General features: G+C 37.4%; 1 protein-coding gene across 1 annotated transcript; it reads left to right on the top strand.

Moving 5' to 3' along the window:
- Window positions 1-1,259: 1,259 nt before the first annotated feature.
- On the top strand, window positions 1,260-23,206 carry LOC121734481 (katanin p60 ATPase-containing subunit A-like 2). The gene is made up of 8 exons (XM_042125093.1): window positions 1,260-1,307; window positions 1,653-1,814; window positions 12,779-12,958; window positions 19,608-19,816; window positions 20,615-20,798; window positions 21,487-21,677; window positions 22,046-22,287; window positions 23,043-23,206. The coding sequence occupies exons 1-8, from the start codon at window positions 1,260-1,262 to the stop codon at window positions 23,165-23,167; spliced, it is 1,341 nt and encodes a 446-aa protein (XP_041981027.1). The 3' UTR covers window positions 23,168-23,206.

The following is a 23,206-nucleotide window of genomic DNA, read 5'->3' as shown; positions in this document are numbered from 1 at the left end:
TACTTAAAGCGATTTTTAATAATGACAATAAAGTACAAAACTAAATTGAGTAGACAAAGGAAACGACGTAGTTTACCTAACTTCAAGCGTGGCGGATGGTTTTAAAATATTGCTAGCTTACCATTAATTGTATCCTACGCCACCATACATCCTGCTTATTCCCCTCAGTGATTTAAAACTGTCTGAGTGTCCTGTTGCTATAGAGATATAATATGCAGCCTTATACAGTAAGCTAGAGTGTATGGTGTCTTTTGAAATTTCGTGCACCTTAATGATTCGTCTTGAAAAGGTTGTTAGTAAATATTGCTGTTATACGTCGCTTGACGCCTGACTTAGAGTTAAGTAAAGGGTTCGATTCCGCGTTTGAAATGTTGTTTTGATTTGGTTAAGCCAATGCAGGCGGATAGGGGCATTTTTTTTATGAAATAAAGGGGCTAACGAGCAAACGGGTCACCGGATGGAAATCAACTTCCGTCGCCCATGGACACTCACAGCATCAGAAGAGCTGCAGGTGCGTTGCCGGCCTTTTAAGAGGGAATAGGGTAATAAGGGTAGGGGATTGGGCCTCCGGTAAACTCACTCACTCGGCGAAACACAACGCAAGCGCTGTTTCACGCCGGTTTTCTGTGAGAACGTGATATTTCTCCGATCGAGCCGGCCATTCGTGCCAAAGCATTGCTCTCCCACGTGTAAATGGGACGGGCATGTAGAAAGTCAGTTCTGCAGTCTCCCGTTAGTCTTTTCGGTGATACCACAGCCATGATTCCTCAGAGGTCACGTACAGAATATAGATTTGTAGCAAAATAATTAAAACACAATACATTACTCGTACAGAGCTATGCTTAATTTTCCCTTATCATGAAAAGTTAAAATAGCCGCAATGCGTTTTGTCTAACCTCAGACAAACTTTTTAAATACATTGGCCTACTTATTGTGAATGTCCTAAATGTTAGTCCGGGTTAAAACTTATGTTCTATTATTATGCAGGAGTAGGCATAATATTTAACAAAGTATTAATTAACATTAACCACTCTGGATGGCGCAACAACTACAAAGTTACCAAACTCAAGTCGCACCTCCTTAATCCTTGCGTTGCTGAGCAACGAAACAACCCTTATTTTGCGTTGTCAATAACTGACATTAGTCAATGCGACAATACGCAACAAAACATCTGTGCACAAATACAAAGCTTAAAATAGTGAAATTAAATTGAAGTACATTAAGGTTATTTGTTTTATTCTGGAGTTATATTGTGAGACATGGCTGGAATAAACCGCCCTATGAGCCAAATGCGAAAGCTTGAAGCGGTAAGTGCAAATAAGTTTTGCAAAGTTTTAACTCAACTGCGCTAGAAAGAAAGGATGTGCTATGGTTGTGCTTATAAATAAAATATATTTTTCTTCAAAATGGGCATCATGATACACTTTTTGAAAGTCGTAGAAAGAACGAAGAAATTACGTTGCCTACCACCGGTTCGGGAACTACCCCGCCGAGAAGAACCGGGCGTATGAAACTCGCAACATCATTAATATTATCAAATAAAATATAATGAGTGTCAGGCATGAGAGTCTCATTGGAGATACATAAATATTAGGTTAGGTATCTTTTTTTGTCTCACCATCCATATTATCTATACACCATTCATCTTCCAGAAGGAGTCCCTCTTCCACGCTCGCAAGCGCATCTTACAGCAGCTGGTGCTGGGCTGGCTGCGACAGGAGGGTCTGCTGCAGACCGCCGACATGCTGGCTACCGAGGCCGGCCTGGGGGAGTACGAGCTGTGCGACAACATCGACCTGGATATTGTGCTGCAGGTGGGTGATGTGACAAGTGCTTGTTCTAGAGACTGGTCGTGAGAGAAGTAGGCAGGCAGACAACGGTTTTAAATAATGGGAGAAAGAGACAGGATGAACTATTGTAATGCTGGTCGCGAGAAGAACGCATATATTAAGTACATATATACTTTTTTGCTACTTATCTTACGCTGTGCTGTATGACTGATGAATGTAATTACCTTGTAGCGATCATGGCAACTAACACCTTTTCAAATTATTTACTAGTGAAACGACATATTTATTTGATTGGATAATAATTTTTGTTATTAAAAATAAATAATATTCAAAGAGAAATATAATATGAGTTTTTATCCGGATCCAAATACTTGTCGAAGTATTTTCTCTCTTACAAGTCGTACCTTGCGGCTTAAAACTTGACAAACTTTGTACTTCGATGGAACTTGAGGTATGTGTGTTGACATCCAAATACTTTGGGTTTCTTCAAGCATGTTTGATGTAAGAGGACAAGGGATGATATGATGAGATGAGAGGAGAAGTTGTGAAGACGTTCAATTTTTTATTTAGATTCAAATTTTAAGTTTAACACAATAAACTACATTCTTAGTTATATAGTTATTATTCTTAGTTAAAGACCGAATTTGAAACTACGTAGGCTGAAATAGTGGCACGTTCTTCAAAAAAATTACCCCTTTTGGCTTCGCTGTAGTCGGGCGAAAATAAAAAGTAGAGGACTGATTGCACAGTTGATGAGCGTGGATGTGTGGATGTATGTGGATGTGTGTGGATAAAATGGGTCAGCGAACGAGGCGGGGAGGGGGTAGCGGACATTGAGTGTCACTCGGTGACGGTGTTGCTTGCTCAAATGGGAATTAACTGAAAATTTTAACCCTAGGATATATCTAGGGTCCCAAACTTGATTTTTCGCTAAAATTATTTTAGCTATCACACAGGAATCATAATAATAATAATACCAATTTGTACCAGAAACGCTAATAGAAACGTTTTCGGTTTTCGTATTACGTTCTCTTAACAAACATAACGAATACCTAAGTTGCTATGTATATTATATTATTCTAACATAATCTTCTACGATGTTTGTTATACTTACTTCATAGATAAATATTCCATTACTATGTTACATAAAAGTATGTATGTGGTAAACGTAGCCTAAAATTTGAGGAAAAATTCAATGTAGCAACCCCAGAGAACGTGTGACAGAAATTATGCTCTTTTTAAGATCACAACAGTAAGGTCAGGAAGTCTCTATTTTAGGAACAAGCTTTTTAACTTCTTATGGGTATTGTGACTTGAAAGAAATGTTTAATTAATATATAAAGTAGTTAGATGACACTGAATTCGTTTATCGCGAAAGAACCGTACACTTTTTCGGGTTAAAAACTATTGGTTATAATTGGTATAACAAAGTTATTGGTTACATCGTTAAAAAAACTTAAATGGAACTACAAACATACTAGATAATATTATCTACAAGTCTTAAAAGTTTTTCATGTAGGTAGCTGTAAGCTGATAAATATTTTGTTTCTAATATTTTTAGGCTCTTATCAATCAAAAACAATAACAAATAAAAATATAATCACAATCAAACACAGTGGTTCAATAAAACATACTCTATTGCATCCCACAACGACTACTGAACTGAATGAACTGAACGGTGAGTTGAAATGAAATGAACTGATGTGAAGTGAACTGAACTGCGGTGTAGCTCATGAGCTTTATGATCCGAGAATCGTTCATTTGTTACAATTTATTACATTGAAGGCTTAAAACCTTTATATGTTTTGACCATTGTATAATAACAGGATATTTTAAGCCGTAAGTTTTAACCTTGTTTTTCATTGAATAGTCTACTGGTTTTAAGCTCTGCCATAAAAGTTACTAGCCTTTCGGTATTTCATGTGAGAAGCAACAAACGTACACTCATAGACTACGGATCGGATTTTAAAAACATTTCATATAAGAGGATAGATTTAATAATTAATGCCAATCACTATGACTACTAGTATGTGGGATATTAAACCTATCCTCAGACTTTTTTTTTCGCCGAGAAAATGTCCTGACCGCAAGTATGTGGGTCTCTGCTGCGTCTGAAGATGGTAGTGGACGCAGCCGCTACCCACTAAAATTCGGTACTCCATTATGTGTACTGTGCGCCTAGCATGCGCCAACGAGAAAATTTTGTCTACATGTTTCGATGTTTGATGGTTTGTCCCTTCATCTCTATTGACCCTAACATGACTTACATTTTTTCTCGTGTAGATCTGTCGTCAATATAACACATTTTTATCGAATTTTGTCAGGATTTCGACATTATGTGAAGACTAGTTTTTGACTACACTCGAGAGTGAGATATCTCGTCGTACGCATGCGGCGTGCTAGACGCACAGGGCGGGCCGCGGGATCGCGTGAGCTTACACCACGGCTACCTATCCTCAGACATTCCTCAGATATCTGAGGTGTGAGGGCCGGGCCATCGGGTATGTGGTGCTCTCTGAGGATCTACCCACTAACCCCATAGTGTTCCACTCCCCGCTTAGGCATAGTTCCGACTTACGCGGGCACGATCAACCCACCGGACCACCTTTTTTTTATGAAATAAGGGGCAAATGAGCAAATGGGTCACCTGATGGAAAGCAACTTCCGTCTCTCATTGACACACGCAACATCGGAAGAGCTGCAGGTGCGTTGCCGGGCTTTTAAGAGGGAATAGGACTACAGGGTAGGGGAGGTAAGGAAGGGAATAGGGAAGGGGAGGGTAGGGAATTGTTCCTCCGGTCATGGGCGTAGCCAGGTTCTGGGCCAGGGGTGGGGGGCAAATTACCCAGGTTCTGGGCCAGGCGGGGGGGGGGGGGGGGGGCGGGGGGGGGGGGGGGAAGCTGGACCTCCCTCCTGCCCCCCCCCCCCCCAGTACGCCCATGCCTCCGGTAAACCTACTCACTCGGCGAAACACAGCGCAAGCGCTGTTTCACGCCGGTTTTCTGTGAGCCCTTGGTATTTCTCCGGTCGAGCTGGCCCATTTATGCCGTATTATTTTGCTGGAGAAAAACGATTATAAATACATAATATAATTTTTTTTAGTAGACAGGCAGATAATATTATGTTAATTAATATTAAAATTTCAAGAGCTCCCAGGTTAAGTAGGTATAAACGTGTGGGTAATTCGGTCCAACATAATTTACAGAAGGTCCGCATAATGCATTAACGGCCCAACAATTTATGGCTTACCTTGGCCCATAATACTTGCCAGAGGCTGCCAAATCTGCCCCAAGTGTCCTAAATAAGAACATTAAAAATCTGCCCAGATATTTGGCAAGATTGCTGGAAGTATTGTTTATTGAGTCTATTATGAAGAGTTTACTATAGACTTTGTTTAAGTTAATAAGGTTGGTTGGTATTATGCGTTATATAAATGTGAAAGTGTGTCTATATGTTACCTCTTTTAGCCTAAACCGCTGAACCGACCCGAATGTCTGAGAAACAAAAAATAAAGTCGTTTATTGTGCGTGAACTGTACATATATTACCTTGATATTAATTTTCCTTTATTTTCCGAGATTCAAAGTATTACTTTACCAAATTTCATCATAATCGATACAGTGGCACGTGATTAATTAATAGACAGACAGACAGATGGTAGACGTGATATCGAAAATAGTTATAAATACAAAGTGTGTATAGACGATAGGTACATCGAGGTGTACGAATTACAGTAATTATTATGGTTAAGTGCTGAACGCAACATTTTGTATCAGCAGTTTTCATTCACATTGTAACATTTTATAATTCACTAAATCAGTGTACAGACGAGTGCATCGTTGGGTTTGGTTCTATCATCCCTTCGTCCCTATCTGTAGAAACTCTACAGATCTTTTTTGTCCTTCGAGCCGGATCTGAACTAGCGACCTATGGATCCACTATCAGCTTTCTTCCCAACACCAAAAGTAGATGATGTTCCCCTGACATTGAGGTATGAAAGTAAACAATGGATGCGGTAATGCACGCGGTGTCGCCGGGTGCAGCTGGAGCAGTGCCAGACGCCGAGCTGGCGCGGGCGGCACGGGGTTCACACTGAGCGATTCTCCCGATTAAAAATAACTAATAGAAATAAAAACTAAAAAAAAATCACCATTTATTTTTACTTTTTTTTTTTAATTTTATCAAATTACTCCATTGTCGTTGGCTCTTCATAAGTATACAAAGTGTCCAATTAATTAGGCTACTATAGATAGGTAAAAATCGTGCTCAAAGATTCCGTTACGTACATACAGCACAAGCTAATAAAAGCGTGCTAAAAAGGAATTAGCAAGAAGTGGCTAAAAACCATTATTATCTCACTCGCGCAACCTGTTTTGGTCTTGGCTTTCCAGATGAAAGGTGTCAGATTAGTTCAATGGACGTGGCAATGCGATTTTTTTAATGAGCCATCCAAAATTGGTATAGGCACCGCGGCCCGGGCGGAACGTTAATATGAAATCACCTAGCTACGTTGCAATGTGAAGACACTTCTCTTAGAGGCACCTAAATTCAGACAGTGCCATTGTATTTTAATGGCGTTTCCGCGCGAAAAAGACAAATGTGGGTGTCACGTCAGCAGTGTAAGGGTCAATTCATACCGCAACGCGACGAGGCGAGGCGAGGCGCGGCGCGGCATAAATTTGTATGGATTTGACAGATTTCAATCGCATGAGACGTCTTGCGAATCTGTCAAATCCATATAAATTTAGAAATATGCATTTACTATTTCTAAATTTATATGGATTTGACAGATTCGCAAGACGTCTCACGCAATTAAAATCTGCAAAAACCGCAACGCAACGCGATTGAAATCTGCCAAATCCATACAAATTTATGCCGCGCCGCGCCTCGCCTCGCCTCGTCGCGTTGCGGTCTGAATTGACCCTTATGCACTGAGCGGGTATGTGTGTCGCCTGTCGCGCTTCATGAGATGCAGCACAGTAGAAATATACAGTAGAGTAAATATACTTGTAAACAATTCTTACAAGACTACTCGAACCGAGTATCTCTATACAATATACATTAGCGTAGCTTTAAATAGCGAAACAATGCAATTTTATGTCGAGCAGACGTAAGGGTGCGCCACCCATGAATCGTTTCGGTCCGTGGCAAATGATCTGGTATTAACAGGTTTCTGTAAAGAAAAAAAATGCATGTAGAAACGAAACCCCCATAGAAACCAAAACATTTGCAAAAAACCAAAATGATTTATCCCAAACGACTGGCCGTCTTCAAGTGTCTCCTGGTAAGCTTTGATTAACTTTAATTCTAAAATTTAAAGTTGTTGAGGTACACTACTGTTTTAGTTATATTATGGTGTGCTGCAGCGAAGTTTGGGGAGCGCCATCGAGACGACTTCTTCGGGCCAAGGTCAATTACTGTATGAACATTTCACTGTTAGTTTGATAGTTTATATTTATACTTTTGGATGTAGGGAATGATAAATGTTCGTAGTTGCGATTTTAATTTCCAACTTAATTCCAAAATACAGAAGTTACTTTTTTTAATTTTTGTAGTGGCAAATTCATGACCTTGGGGCATTTTTCATAGAAACATTGAAGTCAAAAGTGACTCCAGCGCTGCTACTTGATAGTGAATTCTGTATGAAGGCCGTATTCACTTTGATTAGTGATAAGTGCAGGTGATTAGAGATACGGGGAAAATACTATGGACTGCGACTGATTAATGCAAGTCATTTACTTTCTCCCAATCACTTAACATCTGCACTAATCACCTGCACTCGCACTAATCAAAGTGATTCAGGCCATGAGGATGACATACACATCCTAAAGTATTATCACTTTATTTTGTTTAACCCTGTGTTCTTATTTTAATGACCGCTTATTTTGCGAAGCTATAATCGATACCCTCCTTTTCTAGGCAGCCCTGCCTGCCTAGCATACGCCAACGAAATATCTCACTCTACATGTTTTCTCGATGTTTGATGGTTTGTCTCTTCATCTCTATTGACCCTAGCATGACAAAAATTTTTTCTCGCGTAGATCTATCATCGAAATAACAAAATGGGCGGCAGCGTCCTATGATAATAATAATAATAATAAGGGGTGAAGCCGGTGCCTCCTAGTTGGTGTCCCCGGGCAACACTTGGGTACGCCACCCCACCTTCTTCGGGGTGAGGTGCTCACGTGGCTGATCGTCGGTTCTTTCCTTTTATTCACTGTCGTTTCCACCATCTTTTTATTTGTCAATTCTTGTGTTTTGCACCGTTTTTGTTTTGTTTTGTCTATCTTTCACTGCCTTCGTTTCTTCTCGTACTGTCTTTCCTTTTTGGTTATCTCTTCAATAGTGTTAATATTTTAGAATTTATGAAATGCGTCTCCGAAATAGAATTATACCCCAGGCGGGTACCGGAGCTCTACGCAATGGAGAATCCCGCCCCGGGCCTTCGGGCTCGGGCTGCCCCTCGTATTCTGGGGGGGGCAACGAGTCGCAACAAGCTGCCCAGTCTAGAGCTGCTGCAGCAAGTGTTCATCCTTTATCACCGACCTCATCAACTAAATCACTATTTTCATCTCCATCATCGTCACCTCCATCTTACCTTGATATTCGCCAGTTAAGATCCTCTAGTTCATCAACATCTTCATCATTACCAACCTCTGCCGGGGATGTTGTGCAGGAGGTTACTACAGCCAAGCATACTGCACCCACCCTAGGCTCACGACGCACGCGTAAAACGTGGACGAAAGAGATGAATACGTTTATAATGCGTCATTATTTCATAATCACCGATTTAGAAACTAAGAAAAGAGCATATCTCACACAGCTACATACTCTATTTACAAGTGAATACCCCGAAATGGACGCGAGCAAGCAACGTGTAGGAGACCAAAGACGGGCTATTGTAAATTGCAACCTTCTTTCCAAGCAAGAACTATTACAGATCAAAGAAGAAATTAAAGACACTCTACATAATTCACAATCCCTACTAAATATCCATAAAGACGCACCAGACACATTAAAGCACAATAGATTAAATTGGACAGACGAACTAAACGAATGCATAATTAAAAACTATTATCGGATCACACATTTAGAGACAAACAGGACCTCATATAGAAAACCACTACACGAAGCCTTCATAAATAATTTTCCTTCTCTAGCACATCTAAGCGAGCAACGAATAAGTGATCAATTAAGAGCAATTATTAACAATAAGTATATAAATGACCAAAGACTTAACACCATAAAGCAGGAAGTAGCTGAAGAGCTTACAATAACTGACGATAAATTAGGTTCGCAAGAAGTAGCTCAGAATAGTTTTAGTTTTGAGAATGATACACAAATACAAATTTTAGAGCCAGACAACCAACAAGTTAATCCTGACAACACACATCTACCTAACAGAAATGCAGACATTGATGAAACATTTAATTTAGCACTGGAACACTTTAAAGGTACAAACCCTACAAACAGAATATTTATACCGAAACAGAAGACTTCAAAAAATCTAGCTAAGACAGTCAACTACATAGATAAATTTATTATTCCAGAACATATAAATGAAGAGACAGACTTTGATTACTTTCAAACAGTTATATATTGTGCAGCGTGGACAGCTGCCAAAATGAATAAGACCAGGTTATCATTTACTATTACCAATATGTCACATCCGGCCAAAAATAATAAGAAACCACAATGGCAAATAAGACTAGAAAAAAGAGTGCAAGATATACGAGCAAAAATAGGTAGAGTAATGCAGTACATTAATGGAGGTCGAAGTAGAAAACTGATTGCACATGTCAATAAAATTAAAGAAATATACAAAATTCATTCTATACATGAGGAACCAAACACACAAATCGCTCAGATTCTAGACACATTAAAACAAAAGCTTTCAATATTGACATGTCGTTTAAAGAGATATAATGCGTGCACACAAAGAAAACAACAAAATAACCAGTTTAATCACAACGAAAAAGAATTCTACAGACACATTAGGACGGCCGCTACTAACCTACCACATACTGAAAATACACATACTGAGATACCTGATGCTGGTGATTTCCAAAGATTTTGGGCTGGAATTTGGGAGCAGCCTATAAATCATAATTTAGAAGCAGAGTGGATAAAAGCCGAGAGAAAAAAGTACGATAAAGATCTACTAGAAATGACATTTGAAAAAATTCCTTTAAACATATTTCAGCAGGTAATACGTAAGTTACACAATTGGAAGTCACCAGGATCAGATTATATTCACAATTACTGGTATAAAAAACTTACAAACACTCATAGCATTCTATACAAATACCTAAATAAATTTATTGAAGACCCTAATTCAATCCCCCCGTACATTACATCTGGAACAACATTCATGATACCCAAAGACTGCAACGAACTTACAAACCCCGCTAAATATAGACCAATAACGTGTTTACAAACGATATATAAAATATTATCTTCTTGTATGGCTGAATTAATATATAAACATGTAAATGATAACAATATACTAGCTGAACAGCAAAAAGGATGTAGAAAATTTAGCCAAGGTTGTAAAGAGCAATTAATTATAGACTCAGTTATTTTAAAACACGCTACTAAAACAAAATCTGACCTATATTCTATTTATATTGATTACAAAAAAGCATATGACTCTGTGCCTCACTCTTGGTTATTGCATGTTCTGGAAATTTATAAAATACACCCAAAAATAATACATTTGCTGAAAACTACGATGACTCTGTGGAATACTAAACTTAAACTTAAAACCCCAACTACTTCAATAGAGACCCAACCAATTAAAATTCAAAGAGGCATTTTTCAGGGAGATGCACTTAGCCCGATATGGTTTTGTCTTGCGTTGAACCCACTCTCCAATATATTAAATTCTTTAGAAGCAGGATACCGCATTAATTATAATGACACAAACAGACATACTGAGACTATAATCAACCACTTACTGTATATGGATGACTTAAAAATATATGCTGATAATGAATTTGACCTGTACAAGCTGACTGAACTGACTGAACAGTTTTCAAATGATATTAAAATGGAATTTGGGGTGGATAAAACTAAAATAAATTCTGTTAGGGCGGGAAAAATATATCTACACTCATACACACTACAATCTGGGGAACGAATAGAACCTCTTGACGAAGGAGAAACATATAAATATTTAGGTTACCATCAGTCTCAACAAATTCTATCTAAAGATACTAAATGTAAATTAAAACAAAACTTTCAACATCGGCTTAACACAATACTGAAATCTAAGTTATACTCTAGAAATATGATAAAAGCCATAAACACATTTGCTATCCCAATATTGACCTATTCTTTTGGCATAATTAACTGGAACAAAACAAAACTCATAGGAATACAAAGAAAAATTAATACAACGATGACCAAGTACCGTAAACACCATCCAAGATCATGCATACAGAGACTGACGTTGCCAAGAAAAGATGGTGGAAGAGGCATCATTGATATTGTAAACCTACATAACAGACAGATCTTAAATTTAAAGCAGTATTTCTTAACTAGATCAGAACTTTCTACAATACATAAAGCAATAGTTACAAATGATAATAATTTTACACCTCTCAATTTACAGGATTTACATAGCAACAAACATAAAATAACTGATGATAAAATCAAACTTTCCGAATGGGCTAAAAAAGCTCTCCATGGTAGACATCTGCACGACCTTTGCCAAACCAATGTGGACAAGGAAGCATCGAACACGTGGCTGAGTCGTGGAGATCTCTTCCCGGAGACTGAAGGATTTATAATTGCAATACAAGACCAAACAATAGAAACAAGGAACTACCAACGATACATTACTAAGACACTTACGACAGACAGTTGCAGAAAATGCCATAGTTGCCCGGAAACCATCCAACACATTACAGGAGCTTGCAGAACAATCGTACAGACTGACTATAAACACCGACATGACCAAGTTGCAAGTATAATGCATCAGAGCCTCGCCCAACAACGAAATTTTATTGCTGACCTAGAACCATATTACAAATATAAGCCTCAAACTATACTAGATAATGCCGCCACCAAAATCTATTTTGACCGAACTATACTTACTGACAGAACTATACATTATAACAGACCAGATATTACAGTAGTAGATAAAATAAACAAAACTGCATATCTTATCGACATAGCCATACCTAACACTCATAACTTACAAAGTACAATAGCTGAAAAATTCACAAAATATATTGAACTTAAAGACGAAATAGCCCGCCTCTGGAACCTGCAAAAGGTAACAATAGTACCAATAGTATTATCTACTACAGGTGTAATCCCTATTCAGCTATTTAAGTCTCTTGATACCCTTCAACTACCCCATAATTTAGTCTATTTAATGCAAAAAGCTGTAATATTAAACACTTGTCGTATAGTAAGAAAGTTTTTACAAACAGATGATGAGCTAACAACATTACATACTCCACAAACACAACCAAATTCACACATTCATACATCACACATAATATCACAACCTGATCATACAGCACATCACCCTTCGCCTGACACACCTTCGTCCATTCATACTAACAATTTAAATATTTAATTTTTAAGTACTTACCTGGTATGTACTTGGCTTCGGCCCGTACATACTAGTTTGCCGGTGAGAACCGAGAGATTTAGAATTAAAACATAATAATAATAATAATAAATCTTTATTTTCTCTCAACAATCTAACTTAACGGCTAATTTACAAATTATTATGCTGCATTACATTAGAAAGTGAGGAGCTGGTGTCTGAATTAGGCAGTAGCCTGTGTTACAGATCACCAGGACCCCAATTATACCGCGGACACATAAAATAAGCAACCGTTTAGATTATATATTTTTATATCTATGATTATAAATACAATTGTAATAGAATATGATAGCGGCAGAGTTCGTACATCGAGGCGTCGATAATGGCCATGGCCTATACCCATAGAAAATATAAATCCCTTTTTCCAGGATTACTGTAGCTACTACCTGATGCGGTTCAACAAGGCGCCTCAGTTCTGTCGCAAGGTTGAGGAGCGGCCAAACAGCAGACCACCAAGCCGCCGCCCGCAGACGCGTAAAGCCAGGGTGGTGGAAACTGAGGTTAAGGAGGTGCAGGTGCCGGTGGTCACTGTTACGAGGTTGTTGCAGGTGAGGTGAGGACGTGGTGGTGGTAACTGGTAGGTGGATGGATTCCATCGAGGAAATTGATTCATAGGCAGTTGACAGACCCACCTTATTTGGTCGGATCATGACAATTCAATGTTTAATTGTTATCTTTTTTTTTTCTTCTTTTATTTTTATGTGATAAGGGGGCAAACGAGCAAACGGGTCACCTGATGGAAAGCAACTTCCGTCGCCCATGGACACTCGCAGCATTAGAAGAGCTACAGGTGCGTTGCCGGCCTTTTAAGAGGGAATAGGGTAATAGGGGAGGGTAGGGATGGGAAGGGAATAGGGGAGGGTAGGGATGGGAAGGGAATAGGGGAGGGTAGGGAAGGGAATAGGGGAGGGTAGGGAAGGGAATAGGGGAGGGTAGGGAAGGGAATAGGGTAGGGGATTGGGCCTCCGGTAAACTCACTCACTCGGCGAAACACAGCGCAAGCGCTGTTTCACGCATGTTTTCTGTGAGAACGTGGTATTTCTTCGGTCGAGCCGGCCCATTCGTGCTGAAGCATGGCTCTCCCACGTAAAAATCTGTCGGCTGAGTTTGACATAACACGACCAAATTACAAGCCTATGAATCAACTTCTCTGATAGTAGTTATTACATGACTGATGACATACACTATTCGGAACGTGCACGTCAGTAGTGACAATATATTTTATAAGAAGTTTTAGGGGCATGTGTCAAAAAATAAACAACAAGAGTTTGTTTATTTTGTAAATATTAAAGCAAATAAAATATATATAGAATTTGGGTTATATTTAGTTAAAAACTACTTGTGGAAAATGAATATAATCATAAAAAACTGGTTTTGAGTGTGTAAAACACCCAATAAGTTTTAAGGCCCAATCTATGCTAAAAGGAAATAAATTGGTGTTAGCAGGACATGTACGGGATGTAGAAGAGCTAAGAACTAATGGCAATGTTATTTAATACGAGCCAATATAATTTGCCGAACATCGGTGACTTTAGCACCCTATGAAACAAGTTCAAACGTAAGTACTCAACCAACCAAAAAACGTAACTAAACATTTGGATAAAGCAAGTCTAAACATTTTTATTCATTCTTACAGATAGATAATAATGATCGGCCATCGGGTTGTTGCTGGAGTAAAATGCAGCTGCGTTTATAACCAGCTGCTGCTTTAATCAGTAACAAAAATACGAGCAATACTTTATACTTGAAAAAAAATAAATGTAATGTTTTTAAAAATCTTGTTTTTATTTATTTTTTACATTAATGCTCTTGAAGAAAATCGGAGTCTATAAATTTACTAAAACACTGCAAACATTCTTCATGTTTCTGAGTTAGGTACACTTTCAATCAATGAGTTTCTAAAATAGTTAGATTCAAAGATTCAAAGATTCAAAGATTTTATTTGCAAACTAAGTAATTAATATACAAACATTGTAAGTAAAGACTTAGTACCTTGTGCAGGCGTTTGCTTAAAAATTGTGAACAAAATACTTTATAATATATTTTTACAATATGTTAACAATGCGAAATGTTATAATTATAACTTATGAGTATCTTAATTTTATTTTATTTTATTAACAATATTTCTTATTATATAACTATACTAGTATGTTTATCTATATAATATATGGGTAGTAATATATTTTATGAACTTTGTTATCTTTCAACAACTAATTAATTTTTATCTTTTGAGAAGAAATCTTCCAGGGAGTAAAAACAATTTTTAATGAGGTAAGTTTTTAATTTTCTCGTAAATGAAATTAATTTAGTTTCATTTTTTATTTCTTCTGGTAAACGGTTATATATTTTAACTGCCATGTAATATGGGCTTTCATTTAACATTTTTATTCTGGAGTATGGGAGGTGTAATCTATTCTTATGTCTGGTGTTGATATTGTGTGTATCCTTTACTTTAGTGAAATAATCGAAATTCTTAAAAACAAATAAACTAATATCTTGTATGTAAATTGATGGGAGAGTAAGTAAATTATATTTAATGAAATATGGTCTACAGCTTTCTCTATTTTTTATTTGAGCTATTATTCTTATGCATTTTTTTTGAAGAATAAAAAGTTCATTGGCGTTAACACTATTTCCCCACAGTATGACTCCGTAACGTAGCCACGAGTACGCATAAGCATAGTATGCTGAAATTGAGGTTTGAAGGTCAGTGCTACATTTTAGATGGAAAAGTGCATAGGTGAATTTGGATAATTTTAATTTGATATTTTCGATATGAGTTTTCCAGTTTAAATGTGTGTCAATGTGAATCCCGAGTAGGTTGAATGTGTCTACGGTTTCTAAAGTTACGTTTTCATATGAAGTATTTATATTAATAGCAGGTTTTTTATACGATCGAAATTGAATTGTTTTTGTTTTTTTGAAGTTAATTTCTAAATTGTGATCCTGAAGCCAATCCGTAACATCTTTTAATATTTTTTGCAATATATTATCGTTAGAGTTCATGTTATTTATTAAAATAGATATGTCGTCTGCAAACAATACTGGTAGAGCTATTTGATTATTTAAGATTTTCGGTAGATCATTAATGTAGATTAAAAACAGTACGCATCCTATTACACTTCCCTGGGGAATGGAGCACGTCATCTCCAGTTCCTCCGATCTTATTTTGGTTATTTCTCGGGTATTATGGTCGTAGTGTTCCATTTGTACAATCTGTTTTCTATTTTTTAGGAATGATTTAAACCACGAGTATGCTGGTCCTCGTATACCTGAGCCTGAGAGTTTTCTAAGGAGTATGTCATACAGTACTTTGTCATAAGCCTTGGTCATGTCTAGTAGAACACCTAAAACATTTTTTTGATCGTTTATGTATTTAAGTGCGGTTTGGATATATTTATAGACAGCCAACGTCGTAGATCTCGTTCGTCTAAAACCGTTCTGACTGTCGTCTAGGATTTTATTTTTTTCGAGGAAGTTGTACAGTCTGTTACACATGGCCTTTTCAAATATTTTGGAGAATGTTGGTAGTAGAGCTATGGGTCTGTAGTTGCTAGGGGTTTGGGTATCTCCTTTTTTGTGAATTGGGTTAATTAGGGAAATTTTTAAAGCATCCGGAAATTTGGCCTCTATGAAACTTTGGTTTACGAGGTATGTTAGGGGTAAAGAGAGGTTTACGGCGCAATGTTTTAGTAGGATTGGTGGGATATCGTCGATACCACAGCTATGTTTGTTTTTAATAGATCTGATGAGGTTAATAATTTCCTTACGGTCCACGGGATTTAAGTACATTGAGCACAGTGGTGGGTTAACGACAGGTCGACCTTTTGCGGAGTTATTGCTGTTTTGATCTATGCCAACTGTTGCGAAATAGTTATTAAAAGAGTTAGCTATTTCTAAAGGGCATTTTATAGTTTTATTGTTTAGTTTTAGTGTGATGTTTTGACGTGTATTGGTTTTTGTTCTGCCCGATTTCTGATTTATAATGCGCCACATAGTTTTTGTTTTATTATCTGATTTGTCCATTTGTTTTTTGTAGGTTAATTTTTTAGATACTTTTATACTGCGTTTTAGGGTTTTGCAGTATTTTTTGTAGAACTTGTCGATGATATCATTTTTTGTTTGGTTTAATATAATTCGTAGCATTCTTTTATGTTTACATGATTTTTTTAAACCTGTAGTGAGCCACGATTTTTTAGATTTATCATTGAATTTAATTTTTTCTATCGGTATATGTTCGTTTAGAATGTTATTTAAAGTAGAGCTAAAGTTATTATAATTTAAATTTAGATCAGATTTCTCATCAATTATGTTTTGCCATTCTATTTCTTTAAGTGCGTTGTTAAATGATTTCATTTTATTTACTGTGAAAATTCTTTTCTTTATGAACCATGGCCTATTGTTTTTCGAATGTATTTTATTGCTATCAATTGTTATGTTTAAGGCTTTATGGTCAGATAATCCGTAATCTTCGACGGAAGATTTTTTTAGTACAGGTTTATAGTTCGTGAATAAGAGATCTATACACGTGGAACTATTACTAGTTACTCTTGTTGGTTCCTTTATTAATTGTTCAAAATTAAATGAGCGCATTGTATTTATGAGTTCTTCTGTTTGTTTATTACTTTTTAGTACATTTATATTAAAGTCTCCGCCAATAATTATATGTTTATTCATATTTTTTGTATTTAATTTGTTCAAGATATTAGTTATCTGTTCATAAAATATATTGATATGTCTATCAGCTCTATATAATCCTATTAGAATGCAGTTTATCTTTGGAATTTCTATTGCACTAAATTCTATTATAAATTCTTCAGAATTATCGTTTATATCTTTCCTTTCAATGTATTCTATATCATCTTTTATAATTATACAAACTCCTCCACCTTCTCGGCTTTCTCGACAGAAAGTCGAGACTATTTTATATCCTGGTATAATTACTGAGTCACAAAATTTTTTATTTTTCCATATCTCTGACAATAACAATACATCTACCTTAGAATCTAATAAAAAATGTTCAATTAAATCTAGCTTATTTCCTAAACTTTGGATATTTTGAAAGATGATATTTAAGTCAGTATCGAAATGTCCGGTTTATTGTTGGATTTTCTATTTGGTTTGTTAGATCTGCTTGAGAATACGCTTGACTTTGTAGAGTTTCGTCTATGGTCGTGGATAGTAATTCGTTAGTAGTTTCTCTTTTAGGTTTAGCATTCTCTGCATTCATTTTTTGTTCTACTCCATTTATGTAAAGCACATTGTTTTTTATCACAGCGTGATCTCCGTTTTGTCTTGCGGAACGTAGGCATTCACGAAGTTTGTTTCGACGCTCGAGTTTTATTTTATTCATGAAAGGGCTGACAGCTAGACCTGTATTTTGGAATATTTGCGAGCATTCAATTATATGTTTCGCCAGTCTTTTGTTCATTAATTCGATATTTATTGGTCTTCTATCTCCATGCTTGCCGATTCGCTTAACATTTTCGATGTAGGGGTCAATATTAATATTCATTATTTCATGAAACGCTCTAGATACATGATTTATGATCTCATGCTCAGTTTCATGGGTTTCTTCTTTTAGACCATAGAGCACTATTTTTGTGCTGTTTTTTAAATCTTCTAATTGTTTTTCTATTTTGTCTATTCTTTGCTTGAGAGTAGTAATTATGGTGAGATTTTCATTATTTTCTTTTTGTTCATTTCCGTTTGCAAATGCCGTTTCGACATTTTTTTCAGGGATATTGCTTCTATTTATGACTTGAGCTTGGTGTTGTTCTATTGCGTTATTAAATTCCACCCGTATTATATTTTTAATGTCTTCCATTAGGGATGATTTGAATTTTTCAAGTTTAGTATCTAGTAGTATTTTTATATCCGCTAGTGTCACCTCCCTCGGATTAGTGCACTTGGGGCTGCTACATGAAGTGCTGCATACGTCGGTAGTCTGGTTGATGGTGTTTCCCATTATGCCATCTATTGACTGGTCGCTATGGTCATGGTCTTGCGTTAGACGTTTTGCTTTACGCTTCATTTTGGGCATTTTTTATTTTTTCTCAAAGAAGAAAATATATCATTTTCGTAAGGCGTATTACGTTATGCGTATGAAGTTCTGTTTCTGTATTTTGTCCTTAGTTTATTTCTTTTCTCCTAATTCGGTAATTGTGCATGTAAAGTAGTTTTTCTTAATATTTTGGGATAGTGTTATTCATGCACAATACATAGAATATCATTGCTTTCACTATGGATTCTTACTCGAGCAATATCATAAGTCCTTTCGGTTTCCTCTTGAGAGTACTCGTTTTATTTTGCTCAAAATGGGGGCATAATAATTTTAACTTTTTTACTCCTTTCATCTAAAACTTGCTAACTTGAAAAACCTTTTTCATTCAATACACTATCTCCAGCTTCTAAAAGATCAGTTAAACCAGAAGTAGTATCTGGTTTATCGTCATTTGTGAGTCACTATTTCTTCCACCTGATAGGTACTTTGGATTTAAATGAAATATTCTATGAAACTATCACTGCAAGTTTTGTCCAGAGAGAGAGACCATGGTGATCCATCATTCATCAACACTAAAATAATCTCAATTAATATCTTTATAAAATGCAACTCAAATAAAATTGACTTGACTGATAATGCAATTTTAGGTTATATCGAGTCACATACTTTTTCATTTTTACAGCAGCTATCCGTTAATATCTGATCTAATTTCCTAGTGGATTTAGGAAAAACATTAAATTTGTATACTGACTACCTATTTCTGCTGTTATTTTTGCAGTCTACGATACAAAAATAATTAAAACCAATTTCTAAAAATTTCAAAACAAGATTGACATGTTTGATTGACTATTAACTGAGCCCCTTTGGTTGCATATTTTTGCCGCGGCAAGCGTGGCAATCGCTTTCTTTACCCCCTCCACCCACTTCGCACGCTCCGAATATGCTATATTGCGCGTTAATCTACATCTTGAATTGGTTTTACAAATAAAAATATTGTTTAGACTTCGGTCGTTTGTGTTTAACCTATCAAACATTTATTCGTAATGACAGTTATTTACGTTTATAATACTGGTATTAGTAAGATAGATGCAATATATATTAGTAAGATAGATAATAAAGATAGAATCAAGAAATTAATGACGGTTATTGAAAAAGTAAGACTCCAAGCTTCTTTTAGTCTACACTGTTTCCAGGAAAACACAATAGCAGCTACCGAAACTATACCCACTATTGAGAGGAAGCCCATCGCTGGTTTCCTGGCAAACGCGTCTCCGGAGAAGAAGGCGATAGCAGAGATGCTGTACCAGTGCATCATCAGAAATTCTGGTGTGGAGTGGGACGATGTGAAGGGCCTGGATGACGCTAAGAGTATCCTGATGGAGTCCGTCGTGTATCCTGTCAAGTAATTATTTTTAATCTATCCAAAGCAAGTTATTCTTTGAACACTGTCATAAGAAACAATCTAGAACATACTTACTTATAGCATTTTCTGTAAAACATATATTTTTATCATGGCATATTTAATTATCTATCAATAGCAACATCTTATTATGGCATGCGATGAGCGATTTAGTCTCGACTCCAAGAGCCCTTTAACAGATAAGGCCAATAAAATCCGACATGAGAACGACTTGTTGCTGCGAATAATCGAGTGTGAGAAAATTACCCATGAAATATTATTGTCTTCCATAAAGTATGTGTTCCGCCTCAACAAAATTCTGCTGACATTGAATGATAATGAAACTGAATTTTCTGATTCTATTATTTTGGTACACAACAACATAAGTGTAATTTTTCGAGAGTATTCAGTAGAGGCGTTAGCGTTATATGACAGCGTTAGTTCCTTTCTTCGCCACGTGCATTTAAAGCCTTGTCGAGCTCTATGGTTATGGTTAAATATGGCGTCCATTTTTTACTTTTTAACCAAAGATTTGACATTTTGCATTGTAGCCAAAGTTAAAGTTATAGTTACAGTTATAGTTAAAGTAAGTTGGTGCAACCCACCCTTATGCAACATTCATATTTTAGCATCGTTTTATGTGCGATCCACTCAGATTCCTAAATTAACATCTAATTCTCATATACTTAGGTATTTGACCAATGTAGGTACCTACTTACAAAGGTGTAACGTACAATGCCTCATCAATGTACCTAACATTGATAAGGCATCGTAAGCTCAACCTCATTCGCCCATACTCAGATATCCAGACCTCTTCACTGGTCTTCTGGAACCCTGGCGCGGGGTGCTGCTGCACGGTCCCCCTGGGTCTGGCAAGACCCTGTTAGCTCGGGCAGTGGCTGGCGAGAGCGGCTGCGTGTTCTTCAACATCACCTGCAGCACGCTGGTCAATAAGTGGCGAGGGGAGTCTGAGAAGATTGTTAAGGTGAGGAAGAAGCTAGATTTTGAGCGATTAATAGAATAAAATAATCTTCAGGGACAGATTCACAATACGTATTTCGACTCGGATTAGAAAAGTTCACCGCCAGACAGTTAACACTCATCGCGTTAAGCGTTCACCGTTTTTTGGTGACGGTAAGTTTTCAAATCCTAGTCGAAAGGGTGTAGTGAAGTATGAGTTTAACTCCGGCTCAACCTTTTTACGAGTCTCCGTAGACCCTGGAGGGAGGAGTTCTAAGCAATGTGCAAAAATATTCATAAAGTAGCCCCAAATTAGAGCACTAAAGCTTAGGCCAAACCTACGCGACCAGGCGACTGCGAAGCGGAGCGTCAAGTTGTCAAATGTGTGTTTTGTATACAAAAAACACATTTGACAACTTGACGCTCCGCTTCGCAGTCGCCTGGTCGCGTAGGTTTGGCATGGGTTTGGCCTAAGCTTTACAGACGTGCCGTCGACAAATGCCGTTTGTATGACTTACCTAAATAAGATAATAATAGCGTGGACTCCCACTAGGGTTTTTTTACAACATGCTTTTAGATAACATAGAGGATGATGCGCATCTTTAAGCAACTTCGCGACGTATCTTAAAAAGAGAGGGATATCCGTATAACGTATCGTAAAAAGAGAGGGATATCCTCTCTTTTTTTCCAATATCCTTTCTCTTTTTTTCCAGGTGCTATTCGAGATGGCGTCTTACTTCTCCCCCTCGGTGATATTCATGGACGAGGCGGAGGCGCTGACGTGCAGTCGGCAGCACGAGCACGAGGCGTCGCGCCGGCTGACCTCGCAGCTGCTGGCCGAGCTGGACGGCGTGAAGACACGGGAGGGCAGCGTGCTGTTGATGATGACCACCAACATGCCCTGGTGATGCTCTTATACTTGTGGGAGGGGTGTAGCTAGCTTTTAGGGGGGATTTCTTGTGAATAAGACCGATTAACGATTACCTTTTTTGCCATTGCTGTACACTAACGTTCCTGGTTTTATAGTCTAAGTTAGTAGATAGAGAACTCTTGATCCCATAGGTTAAGTTAGTCTTACTCATTCGGCTCTAACCAGAATTTTACTCATGAGGTGAAATGTAAACTGTTCTTTATTGGAAGGCCTATGAGCTGAACTATGACTATTTGGCAGACCGACGTGATAAAAATGCTTCAGTTGAGAACGAAAACGCGATTCGTGCTTTCAAATTCAATGCGCTTAATGTCAATCATTTGAAATTCAATTATTTTCAGGGAAATAGACCCAGCGATACTTAGAAGACTAGAGAAGAGGATCTTCATTCCCCTCCCAGATTTCAGCGCTAGAGTGGAACTCTTCAAGAAGTATCTAGGAGGTGTGGACATACAGATAACACCTGCGGTGGACTATGAGGAGTTGGCGCGAAAGACTGAGGGCTACTCGGGGAGTGACGTCAAGCTGGCGTGTAAAGAGGCCTTAATGACGGGCGTGAGGAAGGTCCTTAAGGGAGGGAATAGTAAGTTTAATTTCGAGAACTGTTAGGGCCAATCCACACGTCGCAACGACAAAATGCCGTCAAGCGGTGGTTACGTGTGAATGGTGTCGCTGCAGCTTTTTGTAGTTGCGTTGTGGTACCGACAAAATGTCGACGTGGTTGCGTTGTCGCCAGTAGTAATTGCGATGTGGTTACGTACAAAAGTCAATGAAACGGAGGGAAGGAAGGGTGTGTGTGTGCACTGTGCACTGTCGTCGCATCGACGCAACATTGTGGTTGCGATGTGGTCGGTATCACACAAGTCGACAACGACTGCAAAATGTGGTACGTGTGAATAGTCCAGCATTTACAATACGAATTACGAAATTTTCGCCCGACCACGTGGTGTGGTTGTGGATGGAGCTCATGAAGTGTTACTTCAGTTGTATGGTCTAAAGCACACTCGTTTTATTTTTCTACAATTCCAACTTTAATAAAAAATTAATAGTTATTTTCTATCGGCACAAATTACAAAAATAACAAAACAAGTTTAGGTACTTTTGATGCATGAGAGCGACATCTATTGGCGGTTTGTACCTACTAATTACGCCAACGTATTACTTTGAGCACCTTTAAAATATTTTAACAAACTTAAAAATACACAATTTGAAAAAGTTTAGTTATTTATGTCATGTTAAATGGTAAAATCAATAAATATGAGACAAAGCACGAAACTACATACTTAATACTTTAGTTCAACGTATTACTCTTTTCAATTTAGAAATGAATAATTTCAGATCAGAACAAAATCGAGAAGATATCGTTATCGGACGTGCTAGAAGCGATAGAGAAGACCAAACCTGTCTCCAGGAACCTGTCCAAGCGGCATCAGGACTGGCAGAGAGAGATGGGATCCACTTAGTAACTAAACTGCGACCAATATCTAGAATTTTCCTCAAAT

Source organism: Aricia agestis, chromosome 15 (genome assembly GCF_905147365.1).
Source record: "Aricia agestis chromosome 15, ilAriAges1.1, whole genome shotgun sequence".
In the NCBI taxonomy this organism is placed as follows: domain Eukaryota; kingdom Metazoa; phylum Arthropoda; class Insecta; order Lepidoptera; family Lycaenidae; genus Aricia; species Aricia agestis.
Note: the sequence above shows the minus strand (reverse complement) of the source record. Positions and strands in the feature narration are given on the sequence as shown.

Bases quoted from the DNA above. Each gene is read 5' to 3' on its own strand.
- LOC121734481 (XM_042125093.1), top strand. From the start codon at position 1,260: ATGGCTGGAATAAACCGCCCTATGAGCCAAATGCGAAAGCTTGAAGCG. The intron at 1,815-12,778 runs GTGGGTGATGTG...CCCTTTTTCCAG, and splicing joins ACCTGGATATTGTGCTGCAG to GATTACTGTAGCTACTACCT. The intron at 12,959-19,607 runs GTGAGGTGAGGA...CACTGTTTCCAG, and splicing joins CTGTTACGAGGTTGTTGCAG to GAAAACACAATAGCAGCTAC.